The sequence below is a fragment of the Elephantulus edwardii genome, unplaced genomic scaffold, assembly GCF_000299155.1.
Source record: "Elephantulus edwardii isolate Elephantulus edwardi_28Jun2011 unplaced genomic scaffold, EleEdw1.0 scaffold00020, whole genome shotgun sequence".
In the NCBI taxonomy this organism is placed as follows: Eukaryota; Metazoa; Chordata; class Mammalia; order Macroscelidea; family Macroscelididae; genus Elephantulus; species Elephantulus edwardii.
This window is the reverse complement of record NW_006399770.1, coordinates 602150-623331: the sequence shown is the minus strand read 5'-3', so window position 1 is coordinate 623331 and position 21182 is coordinate 602150. Positions and strand designations below refer to the sequence as shown.

Sequence of the window (21182 nt, the reverse complement as noted above, 5' to 3'; positions counted from 1 at the left end):
TGTAAATGTTCATTAAAACTAATAAAATTTAATAATTTAAAAAAAAAAAGGTATTCCCTTTGAGAACAGGAATTAGGCAAGGATGCCCACTATCACCACTCCTATTCAATATTATATTGGAAGTCTTAGCAAGAGCAGTAAGACAAAAGAAGGAAATAAGTGGTATCTAAATTGGCAAAGAGGAAGAAAAATTATCTCTTTATGCAGATGATATGATAGTATACTTAGAAAACCCTAAAGACTCAGCAAGAAAACTACTGGACATAGTTGGCCAAGTCAACAAAGTGGCAGGATACAAGATCAACATACAAAAATCAACTGGATTTCTCAACAGTGACAAAGAGAATACAGAAATGGAGCTAAGAAAAACAATAACCATCACAATAGCTAACCACAAGATTACATACTTGGGAGTACATCTAACTGGAAACACAAAAGACTTCCTGAAAAAATGACAAAACATTACTAACAGAAACAAAGAGACCTGGAGAAATGGAAGAATATACCATGTTCTTGGATAGGAAGATTCAGTATTGGAAAAATGACAATTCTACCAAAGGCAATCCACAAGTTCAATGAAATCCCAATATATACTCCAATTCCATTCTTCTACAAGATGGAAAAGGCAATTTCCAATTTCATCTGGAATGGAAAGAAACCCCAAATAAGCAATATACTCCTGAAAAGAAAAACAAGGTAGGGAGCATCTCATTCCCTAATCTCAAATCCTACTACACAGCTGTGATAGTGAAGCCAAGTGGTACGGTACAGTGATAGACACACTGATCAATGGAATAGAATCGAGAACCCAGAAATCAGCTCATTTGCCTATATTCAACTGATTTTTTTACAAGGAGATGACATCAGTTAAGTGGGGAAATGAAAGTCTCTTTAACAAATGGTGTTGGCAAAATTGGAAGACTATCTGTAGAAAACTCAAGCAAGCCCCACACCTCACACCATACACAAAAACCAACTCAAAGTGAATCAAGAACCTAGGACTAAAACCAAGGACTATAAACTTCATCAGAGAAAAGCTTGGAAGAATTCTAGAAGCCCTAATCCACAACATGAACAGTCTTCCAACCATCCTGAAAAACCTACAACCAGGAGAAAATAAAAGATGAATGGGATCTTCTAACAATCAAATCCCTATGCACATCCAAAAACTTCTCCAACAGGATAAAAAGGGAAGCCATAGACTGGGAAAAAAAATATTTGGTAACTATATTTCTGATAAGGGACTTATACCAAGAACATATAGAATACTCCAGCACCTCAACAAGATAAAGGTAAACAACCCAATCACAAAATTGGCACAGGAAATGAACAGACACTTCACCAAAGAAGACATTCGGGTGGCAAACAAACACATGAAGAAATGTTCAAAATCCCTAGCTCTAAGAGAGATGCAAATTAAAACAACTATGAGATATCATCTCACCCCAGTAAGAATAGCAAAATTTAACAGAAGAGCAAGCAACAAATGCTGGCGAGGTGGTGGAGAAATTGGAACCCTTATTCACTGTTGGTGAGAGTGTAAAATGGAAGGCAGTATGGAGTTTTCTCAAAAAGCTGGAAATACAAATATCATTTGACCCAGGAATCTCACTACTAAAAATGAACCCTAAAGAAACCAGAATTGCCACCCAGACAGATACATGCATGCCTATGTTTAGTGCTGCATTGTTCATAATAGCAAAGAGATGGAAACAACTGAAGTACCCATCAACAAACGAATGGATTGAGAAGCTGTGGTTCTCAATATATATTCATATAATGGAATACTATGCAGCACTGAAAAGCAAGGAACTAATGAAATATTATACAATATGGGTGATCCTGGAGGACATTATGCTGAGTGAAGTATCTCAGTTACAAAGGGACAAATATTGCATAATGCCACTGTTATAAAACAGGACTGACATGGGGGTTGGGAGGCAACTAAGAAAAGTAAGGGTAACTAATGTACACTGCATTGAAACAGATGAGGGAAAGAACTATTTAAAAGGAATACACAATTAGGTATTATATATATGCATGGCAGAATAAATATTATATGCAGTCCAAAATAAAAGATGCATAGTAAAGTGGACTGGAGACTAGGGAAAGGTGGGCGGTGGTGGGGGAGAATTTTTAAATGCTTTCAATGTGGAAATACATTTAACCATTAAATCCATAAATAAAGTGCTTCCAGAACAAAACAAAAACAAAAAACAACAAAAAAGCCAAACAAAAAAAGCAATGTAGTAAGTAGAATGCTGTACTGCTAACCCAAAGGTGGTGCTTTTCTGGTGGTTAAAATTCACTGCAGCTCTGTGGAAGAAAGATGGACAATCTCCTCACCTGTGATCTACAGGCTCTGCAAAAACTGCTGGAGGGTCAGCTCTGAGTCAGTTCTGACTCCATGGCAATAACTGATGATGATGACAGAATGGTTTTTCACAACTGAAAACCAAACTCACTGCCATAAAGTTAATTCTTCCTCAAATATAGCCTTTCCTCAGGTTTCTGAGGTGGTAAATATTTTTTATATCTCTTTAAAAAATTCATATTGGTTTATTTACAAAGTTCATAACGTTCTTATATATTGTTCTTCACACTCGATCTTTCCCCTTTCATTTCCCCTCCCTCCCTCCACCCATCAAATTGTGTGACCCTATGATGAAGCCCCCCATATCCTCATATTTGTTCTACAATAATTGTCTTATACAGTATTTATCTTTATGAGACTAAATTAGTTCACTTGGCATAATGCTCTTCAGTCCCTCCCATGTTAGACAGTTTTACAAAATCACTGCTCCTTGGTGCTGCATAGTATTCCACTGTGTGAATGCATCATAATCTTTCAATTCATTTCCTTGTAGTTGGGTATTTACGCTGTTTCCATGTTCTTGCTATGGTGAATAATGCTGCTGTGAACATTGGTGTACAAGTCTCTGTTTGTGTGAGGCAGTAAATGTTCATGAGCAGAGACTGTCCATCTTTCTCCTTCACAGGGGCTGGTAGATTTAATCTGCTGACCTTTTGGTTTGCAGTGAAACACGTAACACATCATTCTACATGAGTCTCTGTATTTGGCTTGAGAAGGTTAAATATCTCCTCCAGTATCAAACCCAAGCCCCTTTTTTCCTCTAGTCTGCCTTATAATTTTGCACAACCACCTGCTTAATGGTAAACCTAGTGGTGACCCTGAGTTCTCGGACCACTTTTGAAATTCTGGAATGTCTTTCTTTTTTTTTAAATTATTTTTATAAATTATTTTTCTTTTATATTGATTTGAATACAAAATTTGTATACCTTGTGTTTTGTTTATATACACTGCACTTCATACGTTCCTCTGTTCACATGTGTCTTAAAAACATTAATCACCACTGACCCATGAATTGTCCTGAACATCAGGCTCATATGCTGCTCAATCTGGGCATCCGTGACAGTCTGACAATAGACCCTCTACTCTCAGGAACAACCTACTAAGTATGAGCAGCTAAATATCCCCTTACCACACGGAAGAGCTTGAAGAAGTCCACGTTGGAATACAGAGTATCTTCTATCCACTGTAGGGTTCCCTGGGACAAGGAGCACAGGGCATCACGCACCGTCTGTGCCCCACCACGCTGGCTGAAGATGATGAAGCGCTCCAGGAGGGCCCTGCTGCAGGCGATGTCCTTTAGCATCAGATCTGGGACTCCATGGGCAAACTGCAAGGAGGAGAACCAACATTGTGTGCCTATCTGGGCTAGAGGAACATGCCTCGTCCCCCAAAACGTCCCATTCTCCACTGAACCTGTGAGGGTGTTTTGTTACATGACACAGGGGAAGTGAGATTTCAGATATAATTAAAATTGCTAATCAGCTGACTTTAGAAGAATGTGATTATTTTGGATTCTTACAACATGTCCAAAGTATGTCGCCTGACATACTTTGGACATGCTGTAAGGAGAGACAGGTCTTTGGAGAGGGACATCATGCTGGGCAGAGTGGAGGGACAGCACAGGAGGGGAAGACCCTCTATAAGGTGGATTGATTCAGTGACTGGGGTAATCGGGATGGATGTGTCAGAGACAGTGTGATTGGCACAGGATAGAGCAGGGTTTAGGGCTGTTGTACATAGGGTCGCTATGAGTCGCAAGCGACTCGACGGCACATAACAACAACAACAACTGGGAAGTCCTAGTATAATCACAAAGGCCCTTAAATGTGAAAGAAGAGGCAGAAGAGAAAATATATCAAGGTGCAATGAGAGTGACGTGACCACCTGTTGCTGCAGACAAACTTTGGAAAAGGTAAGATAAGATATTTTCAGAGCCTCCAAACAAAAACCACCTTGGCTTCAGACTTCTGTAGCATGACAGTCAAACCAAAGTTTTACCATTGAGTCAGTTCTCTAGTATGAGTCACAGAAACCCACAGGACATAGTAGAGTTTCCTAGTGCAGTTTCCAAGTCTGTAATCTTTACAGAAATAGACTGCTCCATCTCTCCCATGTAGCGAATCACCTGCCTTTTGGCTAGCAGCCAAGCACTTAACAATGTGCTACTAGGACTCCTTTACAGAACTCTTAAGACAATACATTTAAATTGTTTTAAACCACTAAGCTTGTGCAGTTTGTTATAGCCACACAAGAAGCTAATATACTCACTGTCCAAGTATCATTTTACGTTTAACATTTGGAAAAGCTTCCTTCTTACCATTTTGATTAATAGCGCCTACTCTCAGAAGTTGAGGACAAGAAATCTGGGGATTAGGGAGGAGGTGACTTGGATATATTTGTAGTGATGGTAAGTGACCAATTCCCTCTCTCCTTTCTCATCCTCTCTAAGGTTTCCAGATTTAGCCAGTGAAAATACCAGGTTTGAAGTTAAATTAGAGTTTCAGGCAATCAATGAAAAATATTTTTTTCTTTTTTTAGTATAAGCATATTCCTAAATAAAGTCCCAACAGGACATAATTATACTAAAAATAATTTTTTTCTGAAATTCTAATTTAACTGGACATCTTATATTTCCCCCACCCCTTGCAATTCTTACAGGCAGCATGAATGTTACATCTCTAAGTGCCTGATGGAATATGGTGAAAGACTGAAGTGAGAGTGTGAAGAACAGCTAAGGAAAACAGTCAATATTTATTATTTACTACGTGCCAGGCTGCATTCAGGCAGTTCTGGTGGCTCAATGGTAAGGAGACGCACAGCTAACCCAAAGGCACATGGCTCAAATCCACCAGCTGTTTCACGGGGAAAAGTTGGGTAATGTCCTCTTCTGCAATCTCCTGCCTCTGGAAACTTGCTGGAGGGTCAGCTCGGAGTAACAACGTGTAGTCCCCAACTACAACAGGTTCCATTCTCAGTGCTTTAGATATATTCATTCTTTTAATCTTCACAACATCCATATAAGGAAGGCGCTTTCATGATCTCTATTTTACACACGAGGATACAGAGGCATAATGGTTAACTTGTGACCTTAGGGGTCACAAAGATTAGGTGTCCTGCCCTGCTTAGACTAAAATCTAAAGCTTATGTTTAATCATTTCTAGTTAGCTCTTTGGCAAGTAAGGAAGAAGGAAAGGGTGGAAAGAAGGGTTTAGGAACAATTTCACCAAGGAGGAGATAACTGAGCTTTGAGGCATGCCTCTGAGTTTACAGTGTTAAGGGGAAGAGCAAAGAATTGGCCAAAGAATTGTACACTCATCATCTAATAATTTCCTAAAGTGGGCCAGGGGATGCCATGCTACCCCTGGGAGCTATGCAAGTCCCTGGGCAGAAAGTGGTGGGAGGGGATCCTGGTGGTAAAGGGAACTATTCCACATTTGATGAGCAGGATCCACTAGAGCCACAGTCTTATGTGACTATTCCCATTTATGTCAGGTGTGGTCTGTTAACCAAAAGGCTGTGACTCTGGGAGTTCAAATCCACCAGCTGCTCTGAGGGAGGAAGACAGGTCATCTGCTCTTGTTAGGATTTACAGCCTCATAAATCCAAGGGAAAGTAGCTATGAGCCAGAACTGACAGTATCAGTGAGTTGGAGAGTTTTTAAAAGGAAATATAATGTAAAATTCAGTTATTTAGTCACACTAGTTCTATTTCAAGTGTCCACGAGCCACATGCTCATATTGGCCAACACAGAGAGAGGCCATTGCCACAGTGTTAGAAGTTCCAGTGGACAGGGCGGGTAAGGACTCACAGAACAGCTGGGGACTGAGAAGGGGATCAGGAGACCGAGACAAAGAGCTGGAGCTTGGAAAGAGGTGGTCACTCAAAGTAACAGGTCAAGAAGCCAGACTGGAGGCGCTGGGGAACCTGGATCCCACAAAGGCTATGCAAAGAGCAGGAAGCCCCCGCTCCCTGTTAAACTCCATCCAGAGCTTGCTATCAGGCAGCCTCAGCTGAACGGAGCCAGCAATACTAAACAAAGGCACAACCCAGGGACGTGGCGCTGGTTCTGCCCTCATGAAAGGCCTCAGCTCTGATGCCAGAAGCACAGCAACTGGTGATTCCAATTTCACCTCAGAGAGGCCTGCAGAGAAATTTCCCCTAAATTCCTGCCTTTATCTCCATCTCAGTTTTATGGCTAACTGGAAGTTGTCACAGGCATTTCCAGGACCTGTGTTTTATGAGCTGAAGAACAGGCAAAGGGAAAATGAACAATCAGTACCGTGGCATCCCCTCCATTTAGATGAGGCTGGGACAGGAGTGGTCGGGCCGACCAGGCTCCAAGGCCCTCACCCGGACACAGGCCGCCAAGGCCTGGCACCACAGTGTCATCTTCCCAGCACCCTGCTTGTCTCCTCAGGACTGACCCCAGTTCTTCTCATTTCAGAGAAAACCTCAGGATCTGAGAAGCCAGGAAAGCGTCCTCCCAGCTGTTCAGGAGCCACCTCTCTGTGGAGTTAGTCCCAGCCAGGCAGGTGGGGTCCTCGCTCTTCGCTCTGCGCAGACAGCAAGCTGACCTTTATCTCAGGACTGACACAGGCCCTGAAATTCTGTTGACGTCCCAGACTCTCCTGGAGTCTGAAGTGCGTGCAGACCGGGGTGGAAGCAGAATCCAGGGGTCTGGTCTACATCTCCTGATCCTTTCATATTCCCACTGGGTTCATCATACCATGAGCTCACACTGGAGCAGTGACTCTGACATCTGAGTGACTGTCAGGATTCCCTCGAGGGCGGCTGAGATACCGACTGCTTGGTGTCAGCCTGGGGGCTCTCAGTTAGTCGTTCTGAGCTAACTAGTATTGCTAACTAGTCCCCAGTTGATGTTGGTCTCAAGGCTTCGAGAACCACTACACTAGAATAAGAAACATTAACTGAGGAAGAGAAACACTGATTGGAATTGGCTCTGGTAGTTTGTATCTCTACTGCTCTTGAGTCACCTTATAGCGACCTCATGTTAGACCAGAATAAAAGTTGCTCAGTCCTGTACCATCTTCACGATGTTAGCATGCTCAAGAACATCGCTAAGGATACCGTACATCTGAATTGATTTATATTCTGTTTTTATATGTGCTATCGAGTTGGAATCGACTCATAGCTGACCCTCCAGCAAGTTTTCAGAAGCTGTAAATTACATAGGAGGAGCTTCTTCATCTTTCCCCTGGCAAGTAAGTGGTATATTTGAACTGTCTGCCTTTGGGTTGGCAGCACAGTTCTTTACCACCAGGCCACGAGAGCTCCCTCCTTCCTAAGACTGTCAAAAAACCAAATAATTCTTTCCTGGAGGAAGTGCAAGCAGGGTGCTGTTAGGAGGCAAGGATGCTGAAACTTCATCTCACATACTTTGGGTATGCTATCGGGAGGGGCTCGTCTTTAGAAAAAGACATCGTGCTTGGAGAAGTAGGTGGTCAGTGAGAGAGAGGAAGATCTTCAATGAGATGGATTGGCACAGTGACAACAATGGGTGTAAGCATGGTGAAGACCTTGAGGCCGGTACAGGACAGGACAAGGTTTCAACCTGCTGTTCACAGGGTTGCTCTTGACAGCACCTAACAACAATTCAAATGAGTGAAACAGATTTTGAGGAGATAAAATAAAGAAATGAAGGTATCCTGGTGGTAAAACAACTAAAGTACCAGAGGTGCTAACTGAAATTGCGGCAGTTCAAAAGCACTAGCCATCCTCGTGGGAGCAAAGCCTTGGTAATCTGTGCCTATAAAGGTTACAGCTGGGAAAACCTTAACAGATGGTTCTACTGTGTCCGAATGTAGTTGCTATGAGTTGGAATTGACTCCATGCACATGTGTGAGAAATGGACCCAGGAGACAGGAGCTTGTCCAGCAAAGGAGAAAGAGCCCAGAAAAGCGGGGATTTGCAGGTTGCCATGATCAGGATCATGTTCCCTAACTCTTAGTGATTCCTCTGCACACTCAGGTTTTTCAGTTGGTTAAGGAGCTCTCATGTGTGTTGTGATATTAACTGAAAAGTCAATGGTTTGAATCCACCAGGTGCTCCTTGAGAGAAAGACATTTTTCTTCCTATAAGATTCAGTCTTGAACACTGAGGGAGGGTTGCTCTGAGCTGGTACCTACTAGAGAGTGGTTGTGTTGTTGTTAGGTGCCATCGAGTCGAGTATGGCTCATAGCAACCCTAAGAACGACAGAGCTGAACCCTGTCCTATCCTGTGCCATCCTCATCGTCTCTGACACGCTTGAGCTCACTGCTGTAGTTGCTGTGTCTATCTTGTTGAGAATCTTCCTCTCTTTTGCTGACTCGCCCCTTTTCCAAGCATTTTGCTCTCAGTTATTTGCAAGGCTGCCTTCTCTCAAGTAGGATCTGCTTTAAATACCGTCTTGTATTCCAGGCAAAACTGCTCTGTGTTCCTCCAGTCTTGCTCTCACGTCTAATGCTGCTGGATTTTCCCTCACAGCATTTATCACAACCCAGACCACATTATGAATTCCCATGTCCACTTGTTTACTTGACCATTCATAGCTCCACACTGGAATGTTAGCTTCCTGACTTAGAGCACTTGGACACTGTTCATAGTGTCTGCTAGCATGCAGTTACCGCTGTTAGCTGCTGCTTCCCCACACATGCAGGACGTACTACTCTTGAGTGTTTTCTTTACAGAAGTGGTTCACCAGGCCTTTTATTCCATGTAGCCACTGGATGTGCTTGAGCTGACAAGCTGCAGATCAGTTACACCACCAAGGCCCACTGGAACCTACAACAAACAGCCTCTAAATATTTTATCAGTAAGTAGATAAATGTTGATTTCCTCAACTCTAAAAAGAGAAGGTAGAATCACAAGGTCTCTAAAGCTTCCTTCAATGATTAAACTCAGATCTTTAAAGTGTTACTGGGACTTGTACTGTATCAGCATCTTATGTGAATTATCACCATCCACATCATAAACTCTAGGGTGTTTTTCAGAGCGTGTGACAGGGATCGTGGATTCTGAATATGATACTGAGAAGGAAAGCAAATTAAGGTCCTCTTGCCTCTCAGACACAGTACTCATAACCAGCCATCTTCATTCAGAGCCACAGAGAGGCCACCTACCTGCTCTGGACGGACCTGGGCGTTGATCAGAAGTTCCACAACAGAATCAGACAGGCCAATGCTTTTCATGAGAAATATGGCCAGTCTTTCTTCATCCTTCAGGATATCCCGGATTCGTATCCCTCGTCCTGTATGTGAATGAGAGATAGCAAGTTGTGGAAAGGCAGCTGGGTCACACAAATGAAACTGTTGGAAAGATTGGAAACCTTTCTAACTTGACAATCAGACACGTTCTTGGGTTCCCTGGGAGCACCTGGAGGTCAGGTCTCCTGTGAGGAAACAGCGGTCACAGCAGTGATATTTGCTGCTGAACAGATGAACAAGTTGTAGTAAGAAGACACAGAGGTGAAAAAAGCTAGCTTGAGAAGCACATCAGATGCTCTGCGGGGTCTGTTGAGGACAACAGCCCTTATCCGGTGGAGAGGGGTCAGAAAGGGGAGATAATGACTCCCAAGGAGTGTGTGACAAATTTGCATTTTGGATGTTATAAGTGGAGTGGTGTTAGCGGTTGTCACAAGTGACTAGAGACAAATGATGCTTCCAAACATCCTAAGATGCATAGGATGTGTAAGGGAGACTGTGTAAGAGATGAGGCATATGCAGCCCCAACAGAGCATTCCCCAGTTCAAATATCAATAGTGCCAGATCTGGGATTGAAGAGTTATGTGCTCTGCCCACTCTGTGGATGCCTTTCGGCAAGGACTCGTTGGCATTTCTGTCACTTCAGCTCAGGCCCAAGCATAAAGCACTGGCAAGAACAAAGAGACAGGATATTTTTATCAGGAAAATCTTCAATTGAGAAAGAAGAGAAGGCCTACTGCCTGGACTTGATTCCTCAGGCCCATGCAGGACAGTGAGGCCACATTCTCTCCAGCTCAGTGCCAAAGTGCCAGAAGCAGGAATTGCTTTGTAGGGAAACATGAAGGTCTCCCAACAGTGAAGGTGACTTTGGGACAAATTATCAAACTTCTGTGTTCTCACTTTCTATGTCCACTGTATAGGATTGTGGTGGGGGTGATACAAGATGACAAATATAAAGCTCCCAGAACTAAAATATAGCAAACACTTAGTGAATCTTCCTCTGATTGCATTAATATTACTCTTACTCTTCCAAGGGACCACCTCCTTTTTCTGCCTCTGAGGCCAACTCTCATTGACTAGTCAGCCAGATAAAAGGCTTACAGGCTCAGATTCTTGTAAGTTATGTCAACTTTAGGCGAAAGGCTTAAGTTGCTTATCTCTGTGTCCCAACATCCCCAATGTCTGGCTGACAGCTTATCTCTCTGGTCTTCTTTAACTAACATGTGTTAGCAAATGCCCCCGTTTCTTCCCAATCCTAACACCCTAATCCATTCTGTCCATTTTCAGTGGCTGGTCACTTGGACTTTGTCGCACATTTCCTCTTGGAGGACAGATGACCAGCCCACAGGACTGACCATGAAGACGGGACATGAGGACCAGTCCTGAAGTTCCAGCGTACAGCAACCTCTTTGGCATGAATGATGTCTCTAACGTTGGGTTCAGCATCACAGCATTTCACATAAGAAGGAGAGAAAAATCCTCAACCAGGTGGATTGACACAGTGACTGCCACATTGGGCTCTACTGTGTCAGGAAGTGTGAGGATGGCACAGGAAAGGACAGAGTTCTTTTCTCTTCTAGGGTTCTAGTTCTTTTTCTAGGGTTGCTTTGGGTTGTACTTGACTTGATGGCACTGAACTATAAATCTTAACAGGAAGGGACAGTCTCATCCTTCTCTCACAGAGCGTCTGGTGGATTCGAACTACCAAACTTTTTGGTTAGCAGCTCAACACTTAACCTACTACGCCATCGAGGCTGTTTTACATGGAGGTAGGGCTTAGATAAAAGTCCATGGAATGTCAAGAGGCATCCAGTAAAGACTTATTGCCTTGACCTGAGAGCCAAGACCTCTGATTGTTTATCTCTTAGTTATTCTTTAACTTACTCCCCTGACCTGACATACAAATATCTGACTGGGAAGGACAAAACCAGGGAAAGCTGGAGCAATTTCATGAGCCATCACACAACATACCACCCAGGAGCCCGGGCGGCTGTGGCCCTGGGGGGAAGGGCAGGAACGTGCTGGTTCACCACACACCTGAGGAGGGGCGGGAACCACCCTGTGGGGAAAGGGGGCCCTCAAAGTGAGAGATGAGGCCGATACCAGACAGAAGCGTCCCCAGACTCCCGAGAGAGAGAAATATGAACTGGGGGCCTGGGGAAAGAAAAAGACATTATTTTAAAATGTGGTTCTTCTCGTTCTCATCACCAGGATGACGAAAGCTGGGGGAGCAGAACTGCTGAGGCAGGGAGCCGAAGGCAGGGCAGGAGGGCAACTGGGGAGAATGCTTGAGGCTGACAGCAAGGGGGATTCTGAAGATGATTGAGAGACCACAGAGCCTGTTTGGGGGTGGGGGTAGGGGGTTTCGTGTCTGGCCTTTGTTATTAATCCTCCCCTGCTGAGAATGCAGTACTACAGGTTTGCAGTGAATGAGAGGTGCTGCCGGCTTTGGGCTTCCACCACTGCATACTTTCCCAGGTGACCGGGGCAGGCAATGCGCACACCCCACTGCTCCTCTTGCTCACAGAGCCTGGCTCTTCACTGTGGCTTCAGGCGTAGGATTTCATATCGACCTGTGTACAGGTGCCTGTAGACTCTGAAATTAGCCATGCTGACAGTGGGCTTTGGTCCCTGACCTGGGCTTTCCTCAGGGACTGGGTCCTTCACTTGGGGACAGTCCTCTGCCATCCTGCCATGATGGTTTGACATGGTAAAGACCACACACAAATCCCCCTCACTTCTCACCTCCAAGAAAGCTCTGTAGTCTCTCAATCATGTTAAAACAATTTCCTCTGTCAGCCCCAAGCAGGTGAGGGATTCCGGAGAGTCTCCATTCCCACACCCAGACATTTTTTTGGAGGGTCAGTCCTCATGGGCCTTCCCAGACCCTTTCTTTCTCTTGAGACAATCTAAACGACTTTCCTTCCAGAATTTCCCCCACAGTCTTTGGGTTTGTAGGAAGAATCTGCATGCCAGTCAAAATGAAGTCCATAGGGAGTTGTGCTGCTAATCCAAGGGCCAAGCCTCTCTATTCAAATCCACCAGTCACGTTAAGGGAGGAAATGGGCAATCTCTTCCTTTACAATTTACAGCCTCAGAAACCCCATGGAGGGTCAGCTACAAGCTGGGACTGACTAGGTGGCAGGAAGTTTTCAAGTGAATTTTAGATAAAACAAAACAAAAACTAAATCTGTTGCCAGCCCCAGCTCGTAGCAGCACTATGAAGAGAACTGATCCACAGGGTTTTCTTAGCTATAATATTTACAGAAGTAGACTGCCAGCCCTTTTCTGTGCAGCATAACTGGGCACAGGGTTGGGGGGTGGTTGGTTGTCAAATTGTCAAACTTTAGACAAGCACTCAGGCTCAAACTGTTTGTATGAGCCAAAGACCTTACTTTTATATTAGAAAGTAGAGATTTTGCTTCTCATATATGCACTATATATTGAAAGAACTTAAAAACAAACTTCAGCCTTGTATTGCAATAATGAAAGATGCTATGGGAAATCTACTGAATGACCCAAAAGGCATCAAAAGAAAATGGAGGGAATGTACAGATAATTGATTACACTGAAAAATTTCAGGAAGTACCATATGAACAGGAGCCAAAAGTAATGAAGGAGGAAGGAGAAGCTGCATTGAGGAGATTGGCACAAAATAAGGCCCCAGGAATCGATGGGATACCAACTGACTTATTTCAATTAACAGATGCAGCCTTGGATGTGCTCACCAGTCTATGCCAGGAAATTTGGAGGATAGCTGTCTGGCCAACAGATTGGAAGAGGTCTATATTTGTTCCCATTCCCAAGAAAGATGATACAACTGAATGTGGAAACTATCGAACAATATCATTAATATCACATGCAAGCAAAATACTGCTGAAGATCATTAAAAAATGACTAAAACAGTATATAGATAGGGAATTGCCAGAAGTTCAAGGAGGATTTAGAAGAAGCCATGGTACCAGGGATATCGTTGCTGATGTCAAATGGATCCTGGCTAAAAGTAAAGAATACCAAAAGAGTATGTACTTATGATTTACTATGTGACTATGCAAAGCTATTTTAACATGTGGATCATAACAATCTGTGGCTGACATTGAGAAGAATGGGAATTCCTGAGCACTTGATTGTGCTCAGGGGAACCTATACCTGGATCAGGACTCTGTTGTACGAATAGAGCAGGAAATAGCCCAAATGTTCAACTACAAACAAACAGATTGAGAAATTATGGTACATTCACACAATGGAATATTATGCAGCATGTAAGAGCAATGATTTTGTAAATTATTACCTAACTTGGGAGGGACTGGAGAGCATTAGGCTTACTGAACTAACTCAGTCAGACAAGGATAAATATGTATAAAACCATTACTGTAAAATGAGTATAAGGATCCAAGAAGGTTGGGAGAGGGTGGAAGCAGAAGGATGGGGATGTGCAGGGGAAGGGGGGCATTAATCGTGGAGTTGTACAATTTGACGGGGGGGTGAGGGAAATAGAAAAAATTTGTTCTTGAAAACAATGTATTAGAATTTTGTAAATAAAATAGTGAAAAAAATTTTAAAAAATTGATAAGGGATGTGTCAGGGTTGTATTCACTCTCCATACCTATTCAATCTGTATACTGAGCAAATTATCTGAAAAGCTGGATTCTAGGAGGAGGAGTGTGGCATCAAGATTGGAGGGAGACTCATCAGTAACCTGTGTTATACAGATGACACAACCTTTCTTGCTAAAAATGAGGAAGATTTTAAGCACTTGTTGAAGATCAAGGAATGCAGCCTTCAGTATGGATTGCATCACAATATCAAGAAAACAAAGAATCTTGATGCCACTCTACCAATAGGCGGCATCATAATGGATGGAGGGAGAAGAGATTGAAACTGTCAACAGCCTCATCTTGCTTGGATCCACAATTAACACCCTTGATACCAGCAGTCAGGAAATAAGGACATGCATTGCACTGGGGAAATCTGCAGTTAGGGACCTCTCCATATCATTGAGGAGTAATGACATCAGTTTGAGGACAAAAGTGCATCTAATTGAGGCCATGGTCTTTCCGATTACTTGATATGCATCTGAGAGCTGGGAAATGAATAAGGATGACAGAAAAAGAATAGACGCCTTGGAATTGTGGCATTGGAGAAGAGCGCTGAACATCCCACAGATGACAATGGGAATGACTAGGTATGTTTTGGAGAGGGTGCAGCCAGAGTGCTCTTTGGATGCAAGAATGATGAGGCATCTTCGCCTCACATACTTTGGGCATGTTGCTAGGAGGGGCTATTCCTTGGAGAAGGACATAATGCTGGGAAGGGTGGATGGTTGGCAAAGGAGAGGAAGACCCTTAACACCTTTAACCAGGTGGATTGACATGGTGACTGCTGCAATGGGCTCTTGTGTGTTAGGAAGTGTGAGGATGGAACAGGATAGAACAGGGTTTAGATCTTTTACTCATAAGGTCACAATGAGTCATATTCTACTTGTTGGCACCTAACAACAACAGTATATGTGCTATTGAGAAATAGTTCCGGATAGACTTCCTTTATATGTCCTCCCACTCAGACTGTTTCTGACAATCAGACACTTAAATGAGAGACCCCCTCATTATGGATCCCACTGAATCCATGAGGATACTCCACTCCATGAGCTGGACAGTCATGTTCTCTTCTACTTCCTTTACCTTGAAAAAAACCATCTTCTGGCTGATGTTTTCCCTGCTTTTCTTACATGAAAGTTCTGGTTGTGCTCCTGGCTTACATTAATTTTGTTATGTGCACAGTGGCCATATGAAAAATGGATGTGAACCCTGCCCTATCTGTGCCATCCACATCATCTCTGTTACACTTGAACCCATTATCCCCATGCTAATTAAAACAAGCTCTCTCCAGAGTAGCCAAGAATGGAGTGCTTGCTCTCTGGTTTGTAGAAAATCACTACATAAAGTTTACAAATTTTTTAAATCGTTAGAATGTAATGATATCCTCTTACTGCACCCACCTGAACATGTCTTCTACAGTTTCAGTGGCAGGAGAGGGTGGAGACATAAACAGAGGTTTCCCCTCCTGACTCTCCTGATTCTGGGAGCCCCTGCTGCTTCCGTCCGTCCCACAGCCTATCGCCCTCCACACGGACACACACATGTGGTCATCATCTGTTTACTTATTTCTTCCACTCTGCCCTGTGAGCCCTTGAGGGCAGCTCTTGGCACCTCATCTCTCTGGTCCAGAGCCTAGCACAGCGCCTGGTACACAGTGGTGCTCACCAAGCATCTGCCCAGTGTTCAGTGAGCTGCAGCATGGTTCACTCCACTCTCCTCCCTCACAGCTGGATTTGGCAGGGACCTTTCAGCACCTCCCTGAAACTGAGCAGAGCCTAATACATACCTCCCTCATCTCTGCCATCCTCTAAGGTCAAGTCTAGGGTCAACTCTCCCCATGCCCCTCATCCCACACCTAAACTCCTGTTCTAGCAACACACATCTCCCAGGCAGACTCCTCCGCTGCCTCTGAGCCTAATCTACTATGAATCTCCCCCCACTAGGAGCCTCTGCTCAGGACACCCCATTAGTCTTATAAAGAGACCCTATGGCAGAGGTGACAACAGCACATCAACTTATCCTTGAAAAGAAACACAGTTGTTTTACAGAGATACATGAAAAGGATCATCTTCCTATTTTCCCTCCTGTTGTCTATTCCAAATGACTCTCCAACTCTTACGGAAAGGGACCATTTCTCTCTGTGTCAGTTCCTGCTATTATTATCCTGCACAATCTGACCCACCTAATAGCCTGGCTTCTCATTACCTCACCATTTCAACTGCCACAGTCACATACAGTGGCTTGCTCTCACTCTGTACTGCCTGTCTTTGAAATTTTAAGTTTGGATAGTTCACTCTGACTGTTGTCATCAGTCTTCCTTCTTGCCCATTTTCTCATCTCTTCCTCAGGCTCACTGCACCCAGAGACCTCTCCTCCCTGCCTCTCCATTCCTCCCAGCCCATTTTAGTCCTTCTGGCTTCTCTTCCATTCAGTTGCAGCCTGGATTTGAGAACTACGGTCCAACATCCATCCTGAATCCTCCTCAAGTTACTAAGGCCCCTCCCTGATGAGTCCCTGGTCCTGCATCAACTCACATTCCACCCTCTCAGCCTCAGCACCTGAGATGCTAAATGTTACTAGAAAAATATCACATAATTGCATAAATTTATATCTTTATAGATACATAATACCTTCTCTCTCCTGAGTCCTTAAGGTTATGTTGATAAGTTCTAGATCTCTTTCTTTCAATGCTATGAAGGCTGTTCTACACCTTTATCTACTCTACAATCCTCACCCTCCTGCTTCTAGCTCTTCTTCTTTCACACATTTAAAAAAAAACAAAACAAAAAAACCACACATGTAGTATTTCCTCGCTCCTTTGCAATAACAGCTTCCTGGTCTAGATATATAGGTTTCACATGAGTACAGTCAAGTGTTCCAGGATTCCTCTTATTCAAAACATTAGCCATAATTTGTTGTGATCCACACATGCCTTTGTATACTAAAGAAAGTACAAATAGACATCTATCTTACATTGACAATGATCTTCCTAATGCCAGGACCTCTTCTAAACTCTGATTGTATAGGAACTCTTCTAAACTCTGTATTTCTCACAGTTTTCTATCAACATACTAGTAATTTCTGGATAATCTTCAGCAAGATTTTGCATGTATGTGATTTTACCTAATCTAGCTTCACACTGTCCAAAGCATGACCTCATTTGGCATCCCTTTTTCAAACTCTGGATTTAACTGGGACAAAATCTTTACTTTCCTCCTTCCCCACTTTCATCCTTCTCATATGAGTTGGAGGAAGAGGCATCCTTACCAAAGTGAATCCTCATACCACCTCTGTATGCTATGGATGGTGAAGAGTTTGAGATTTTTCACATTGCTTGGCTCCACAGTCAACACTCTTGGCACCAGTAGCCAGGAAATTAAAAGGTGCATTGCCATGGGAAAGTCTGCTGTTAGGGACCTCTCCAAAGTACTGAAGAGCAATGGTGTCTCTCTGGAGACTAAGGTGCGTCTGATACAGGCCATGGGTTTTACAATCACTTGTTATGCATCAAAGAGTTGGACAATGACCAAGGAGGATAGAAGGAGAATTGATGCCTTTGAGCTGTGGTACTGAAGAAGAGTATTGAGATACCACGGACTGCTAGGAAAACAAACAGATTCGTCCAGGAAAGGGTTAAACCGGGTGGCTCCTTGGAGGCAAGGATTCTGAGGCTCTGTCTAACATATTTTGGACATGTTGTGAGGAGAGAACGGTCCTTGGAGAGGGACATCATGCTTGGGAGGGTGGAGGGACAGCACAGGACGGGAAGGCCCTCTATGAGATGGATTGTTTTAGTGACTGGGGTAATCTGGATGGGAGTGTCAGAGACAGTGTGATTGGCACAGGACAGAGCAGAGTTTAGGGCTGTTGTACATAGGGTCACTATGAGTCACAAGTGACTCAACGGCACATAACAACAACAAACAACAACTCCTCTGGTATTTTCCCCACCAAATACTCTATTCTTTCCTAATTTTAGTCTCTCTGATGAGTGCTCACTATCTCATCTGTCTTTTTGTCATACTGTCATGGTGTGAGTGATGCTAAGCTGTTGCTGTGACAGAATCTACATCACTGGTATTTAGAATACTAGCAGGGTTACTAATGGTGAACATGTTTCATGAAGCTTCCACACAAAAAAAGACTAGGAAGAAGGAACTGGCAATTTACTTATGAAAAACTTGGTGAGTGAAAACACTTTCTATTATAGCATTGAAAGATGAGTCCTTTAGGTTTGAAAGCTTTCAAAACACATGTGGGGAAGAAATTCAGCCTCAAAATAGAGTCAACATTAACTCATCCTTAAGGATTTGCATAGCTAACCCAAAAGCCATGCTTCTAAGGGAGCTCTGGTGGCCTAGTGGCAAGAAGCTGAACTGCAATCCCAGAGTTACTCTGAATCCACCAGATGCTCTGCTGGAGAAGGAGGGGCAATCTCCTCCTGTACCAGTTAGATCCAATTTTACGGTACAAAGGCAAAAAATAACAAAATTTTTTTTTTTTTAAAAAAGCAAGCCATGCTTCTCTGGCAGTTCAAATCCACCAATAGTGCTTCAGAAGAAAGATAGACAGTCTCTTCCAAATAATTTACAGCCTTGGAAAACCAATGGATGGTCAGTTATAAGTCACTTCTTACTCAATGGCAATGAGTGGGATTTTTTCAAGGGGGTGGATTTTAGGGTTTGGGGAGTCTTTTTAGTAATGACATAGATAGAATAAAGCTTTTGGAGCCTTCATTTGCTTTCATTGTATGATTGAAAAATAAGAAGAAACACTCACTAATAATTAGAACACAGACAAACAATTAGAACAACGTCTCAATCCAGGAAAATGAGAAGTAGGTAGAAATTAAATGAAACACTGGAAGGAGGCACTCTCACTCATTCACTCTCATTGCTGCTAAGTCGGAGCCTGCTCATAGCTGACCCTCCAGTGGGGTTTCAGAGGCTGTAAACTGCACAGGAAGAGGTTTCCCATCTTTCTCCCGTGGAGCTGCTAGTGGATTTGAATTGTCAGAGTGGCACCACCTTTGCATTAGCAGTGCAACGCCCTGAGGATTAAGGCGCTGAGCTCATTGAAGAAGGTGTTAGTGACCTGAAATGGACTGGTGTTGGTCATTTTGAATTGGATAATCACATGATCTACTATGGCAGGCTTGACACATTGAAAGGGAACCATATCATCTTCATCATCACAAAGAAAACTGCATGATCAATCATGAGAGAGGGAGCTCTGGTGGCTTAGTGGTAAGGAGTTGGAGTTTTAATCCACCAGGCGATCCACAAGATAAAGATCTCTTCTTGTCCAATTTACTGCCTCTCAAAATCCACTGGAAGGTCAGCTATGAATCAGTTCTAACTTGACAGTACATAACAACAACATCAAATACAATGCTGTGAGTAACAGGAAATTATTCATATGCCTACAAAGTAGATGAACATGAAGAATAAAACGATTATTATTCAAATATAATGCCAAAGCTGAGTAAAATGAGAGTTTTACAAGCTTCTATAATGTAAAATTAATTGATCAAGCAAGAAGCAATAATAATTACTGGTGATTAGAATATGAAAGTTTAAAACAAAGAGAAAGGATCAGTACAGTATATGGCCATGGTTATAGAAACACTAGGGAACATATAGTGGAATTATGTTCAACTAACTACTGATTTACTGTAAATTCCTTCTCCAACAACATGAATGGCAACAATACACATGGATATCACCAGATGGAACATATAGGGATCAGATCAACAACTTTTGTGGAAAGAGATCATAGAGTAATTCAATATTATTAATTAGAACAGGCCAGGCCAACTGTGGAACAGCTCACATATAAGATGATCAAGAACCAATGTTATTGAAGGAAGTTGAAGTGCATTGAAGGCATTGGTGAAAAGAAGGCTCTAGTAATTAATGAAGAAATCAACCGAAATGTTTCAACAAACAAATGCAATACTGGAAACATTTATTCTATGTCTAGAAACTTGGAAGACGGTTACCTGAACAAATGACTGAGAAAGATCAGTAGTGCAGAAATCACTAAATTTTGTTAATAATACACACAAGTAAAACTATGCAAAATATAATTCCAAAACAGTTGCAATAATAGCACATGGGCAGAGAACTGCCAGAATTTCAAACTTTATTTAGAGAATGTGAAACATCACTGTTGGTGGCATATGGATCTTGGTTGAAAGCAGAGATCTTTACCTGTGTTTTTTGACTATGCAAAGACATTGAACTCTATGGATCGTAAATTATTAATGTGTAGAACGGGAATTCCAAAACACTTAAATGTGATCATACAGAACCTGTACAGTGACTAAGATACAGTTATTTAAGCAAAAAAGAAGATTTGTGCACTTTACTTCATGAAAAGGTATATGTATTTACATCCTTTCACTATTCTTATTATTTCAATCTATATGCTATGCTAATAATCTAAGAAACTGGACAAGATGAAGTAAATGGCATCAAGACTGAAGGAAGACTCAACTCATTAACAACTTCTGGTATGAAAATGACATAGCCTTTAAAAGTGAAGTCCAAAAAAAAAAAAAAAAGTGAAGTGGATTTAACACATTGCCGCACACTTTTAAATTGACAACCATGCTTAAAAACACATTTTGCCGTCATTTGCGGCAATGTGTTAAAGTACTTATTGATGAAGAAAGAATAAAGGCTATATAGTCTTCCATGTGGATTACATTTTAACATAAAGGAAAACAAAAGTCCTCACAAAATTGGACCACAAACTGGAGAAAAGTTTGAAACTGTTAAGGATTTCATTGTACTTGGGTCCATATTCAATGCTTATAAAAGCAGCAGTCCAGATATCAAACCACACAGTGAATTAGACAAAACAGTTGCAAAGAACCTCATGAGCCCATTATTGTGGAAGTGTTGTTGTTATGTTGTTATGTGCCATCGAGTCGTTTCCGACTCATAGCGACCCTATGCACAACAGCCCTAAACCCTGCTCTATCCTGCGCCAACCACACCGCCTCT

At 42.6% G+C, this 21182-nt stretch overlaps 1 protein-coding gene across 1 annotated transcript in view; it reads right to left on the bottom strand.

Annotated features, from left to right (window-relative positions):
* ABCA4 (ATP-binding cassette, sub-family A (ABC1), member 4) overlaps window positions 1-21182 on the bottom strand; it is a 246946-nt gene that overhangs the window by 210313 nt on the left and 15451 nt on the right. Inside the window, exons 5-6 of the mRNA XM_006882479.1 lie at window positions 9494-9621; window positions 3504-3701 (exon numbers count right to left, since the gene is read on the bottom strand). Coding sequence (XP_006882541.1) covers window positions 3504-3701; window positions 9494-9621 — 326 coding nt within the window. The remainder of the gene's footprint in view (window positions 1-3503; window positions 3702-9493; window positions 9622-21182) is intronic.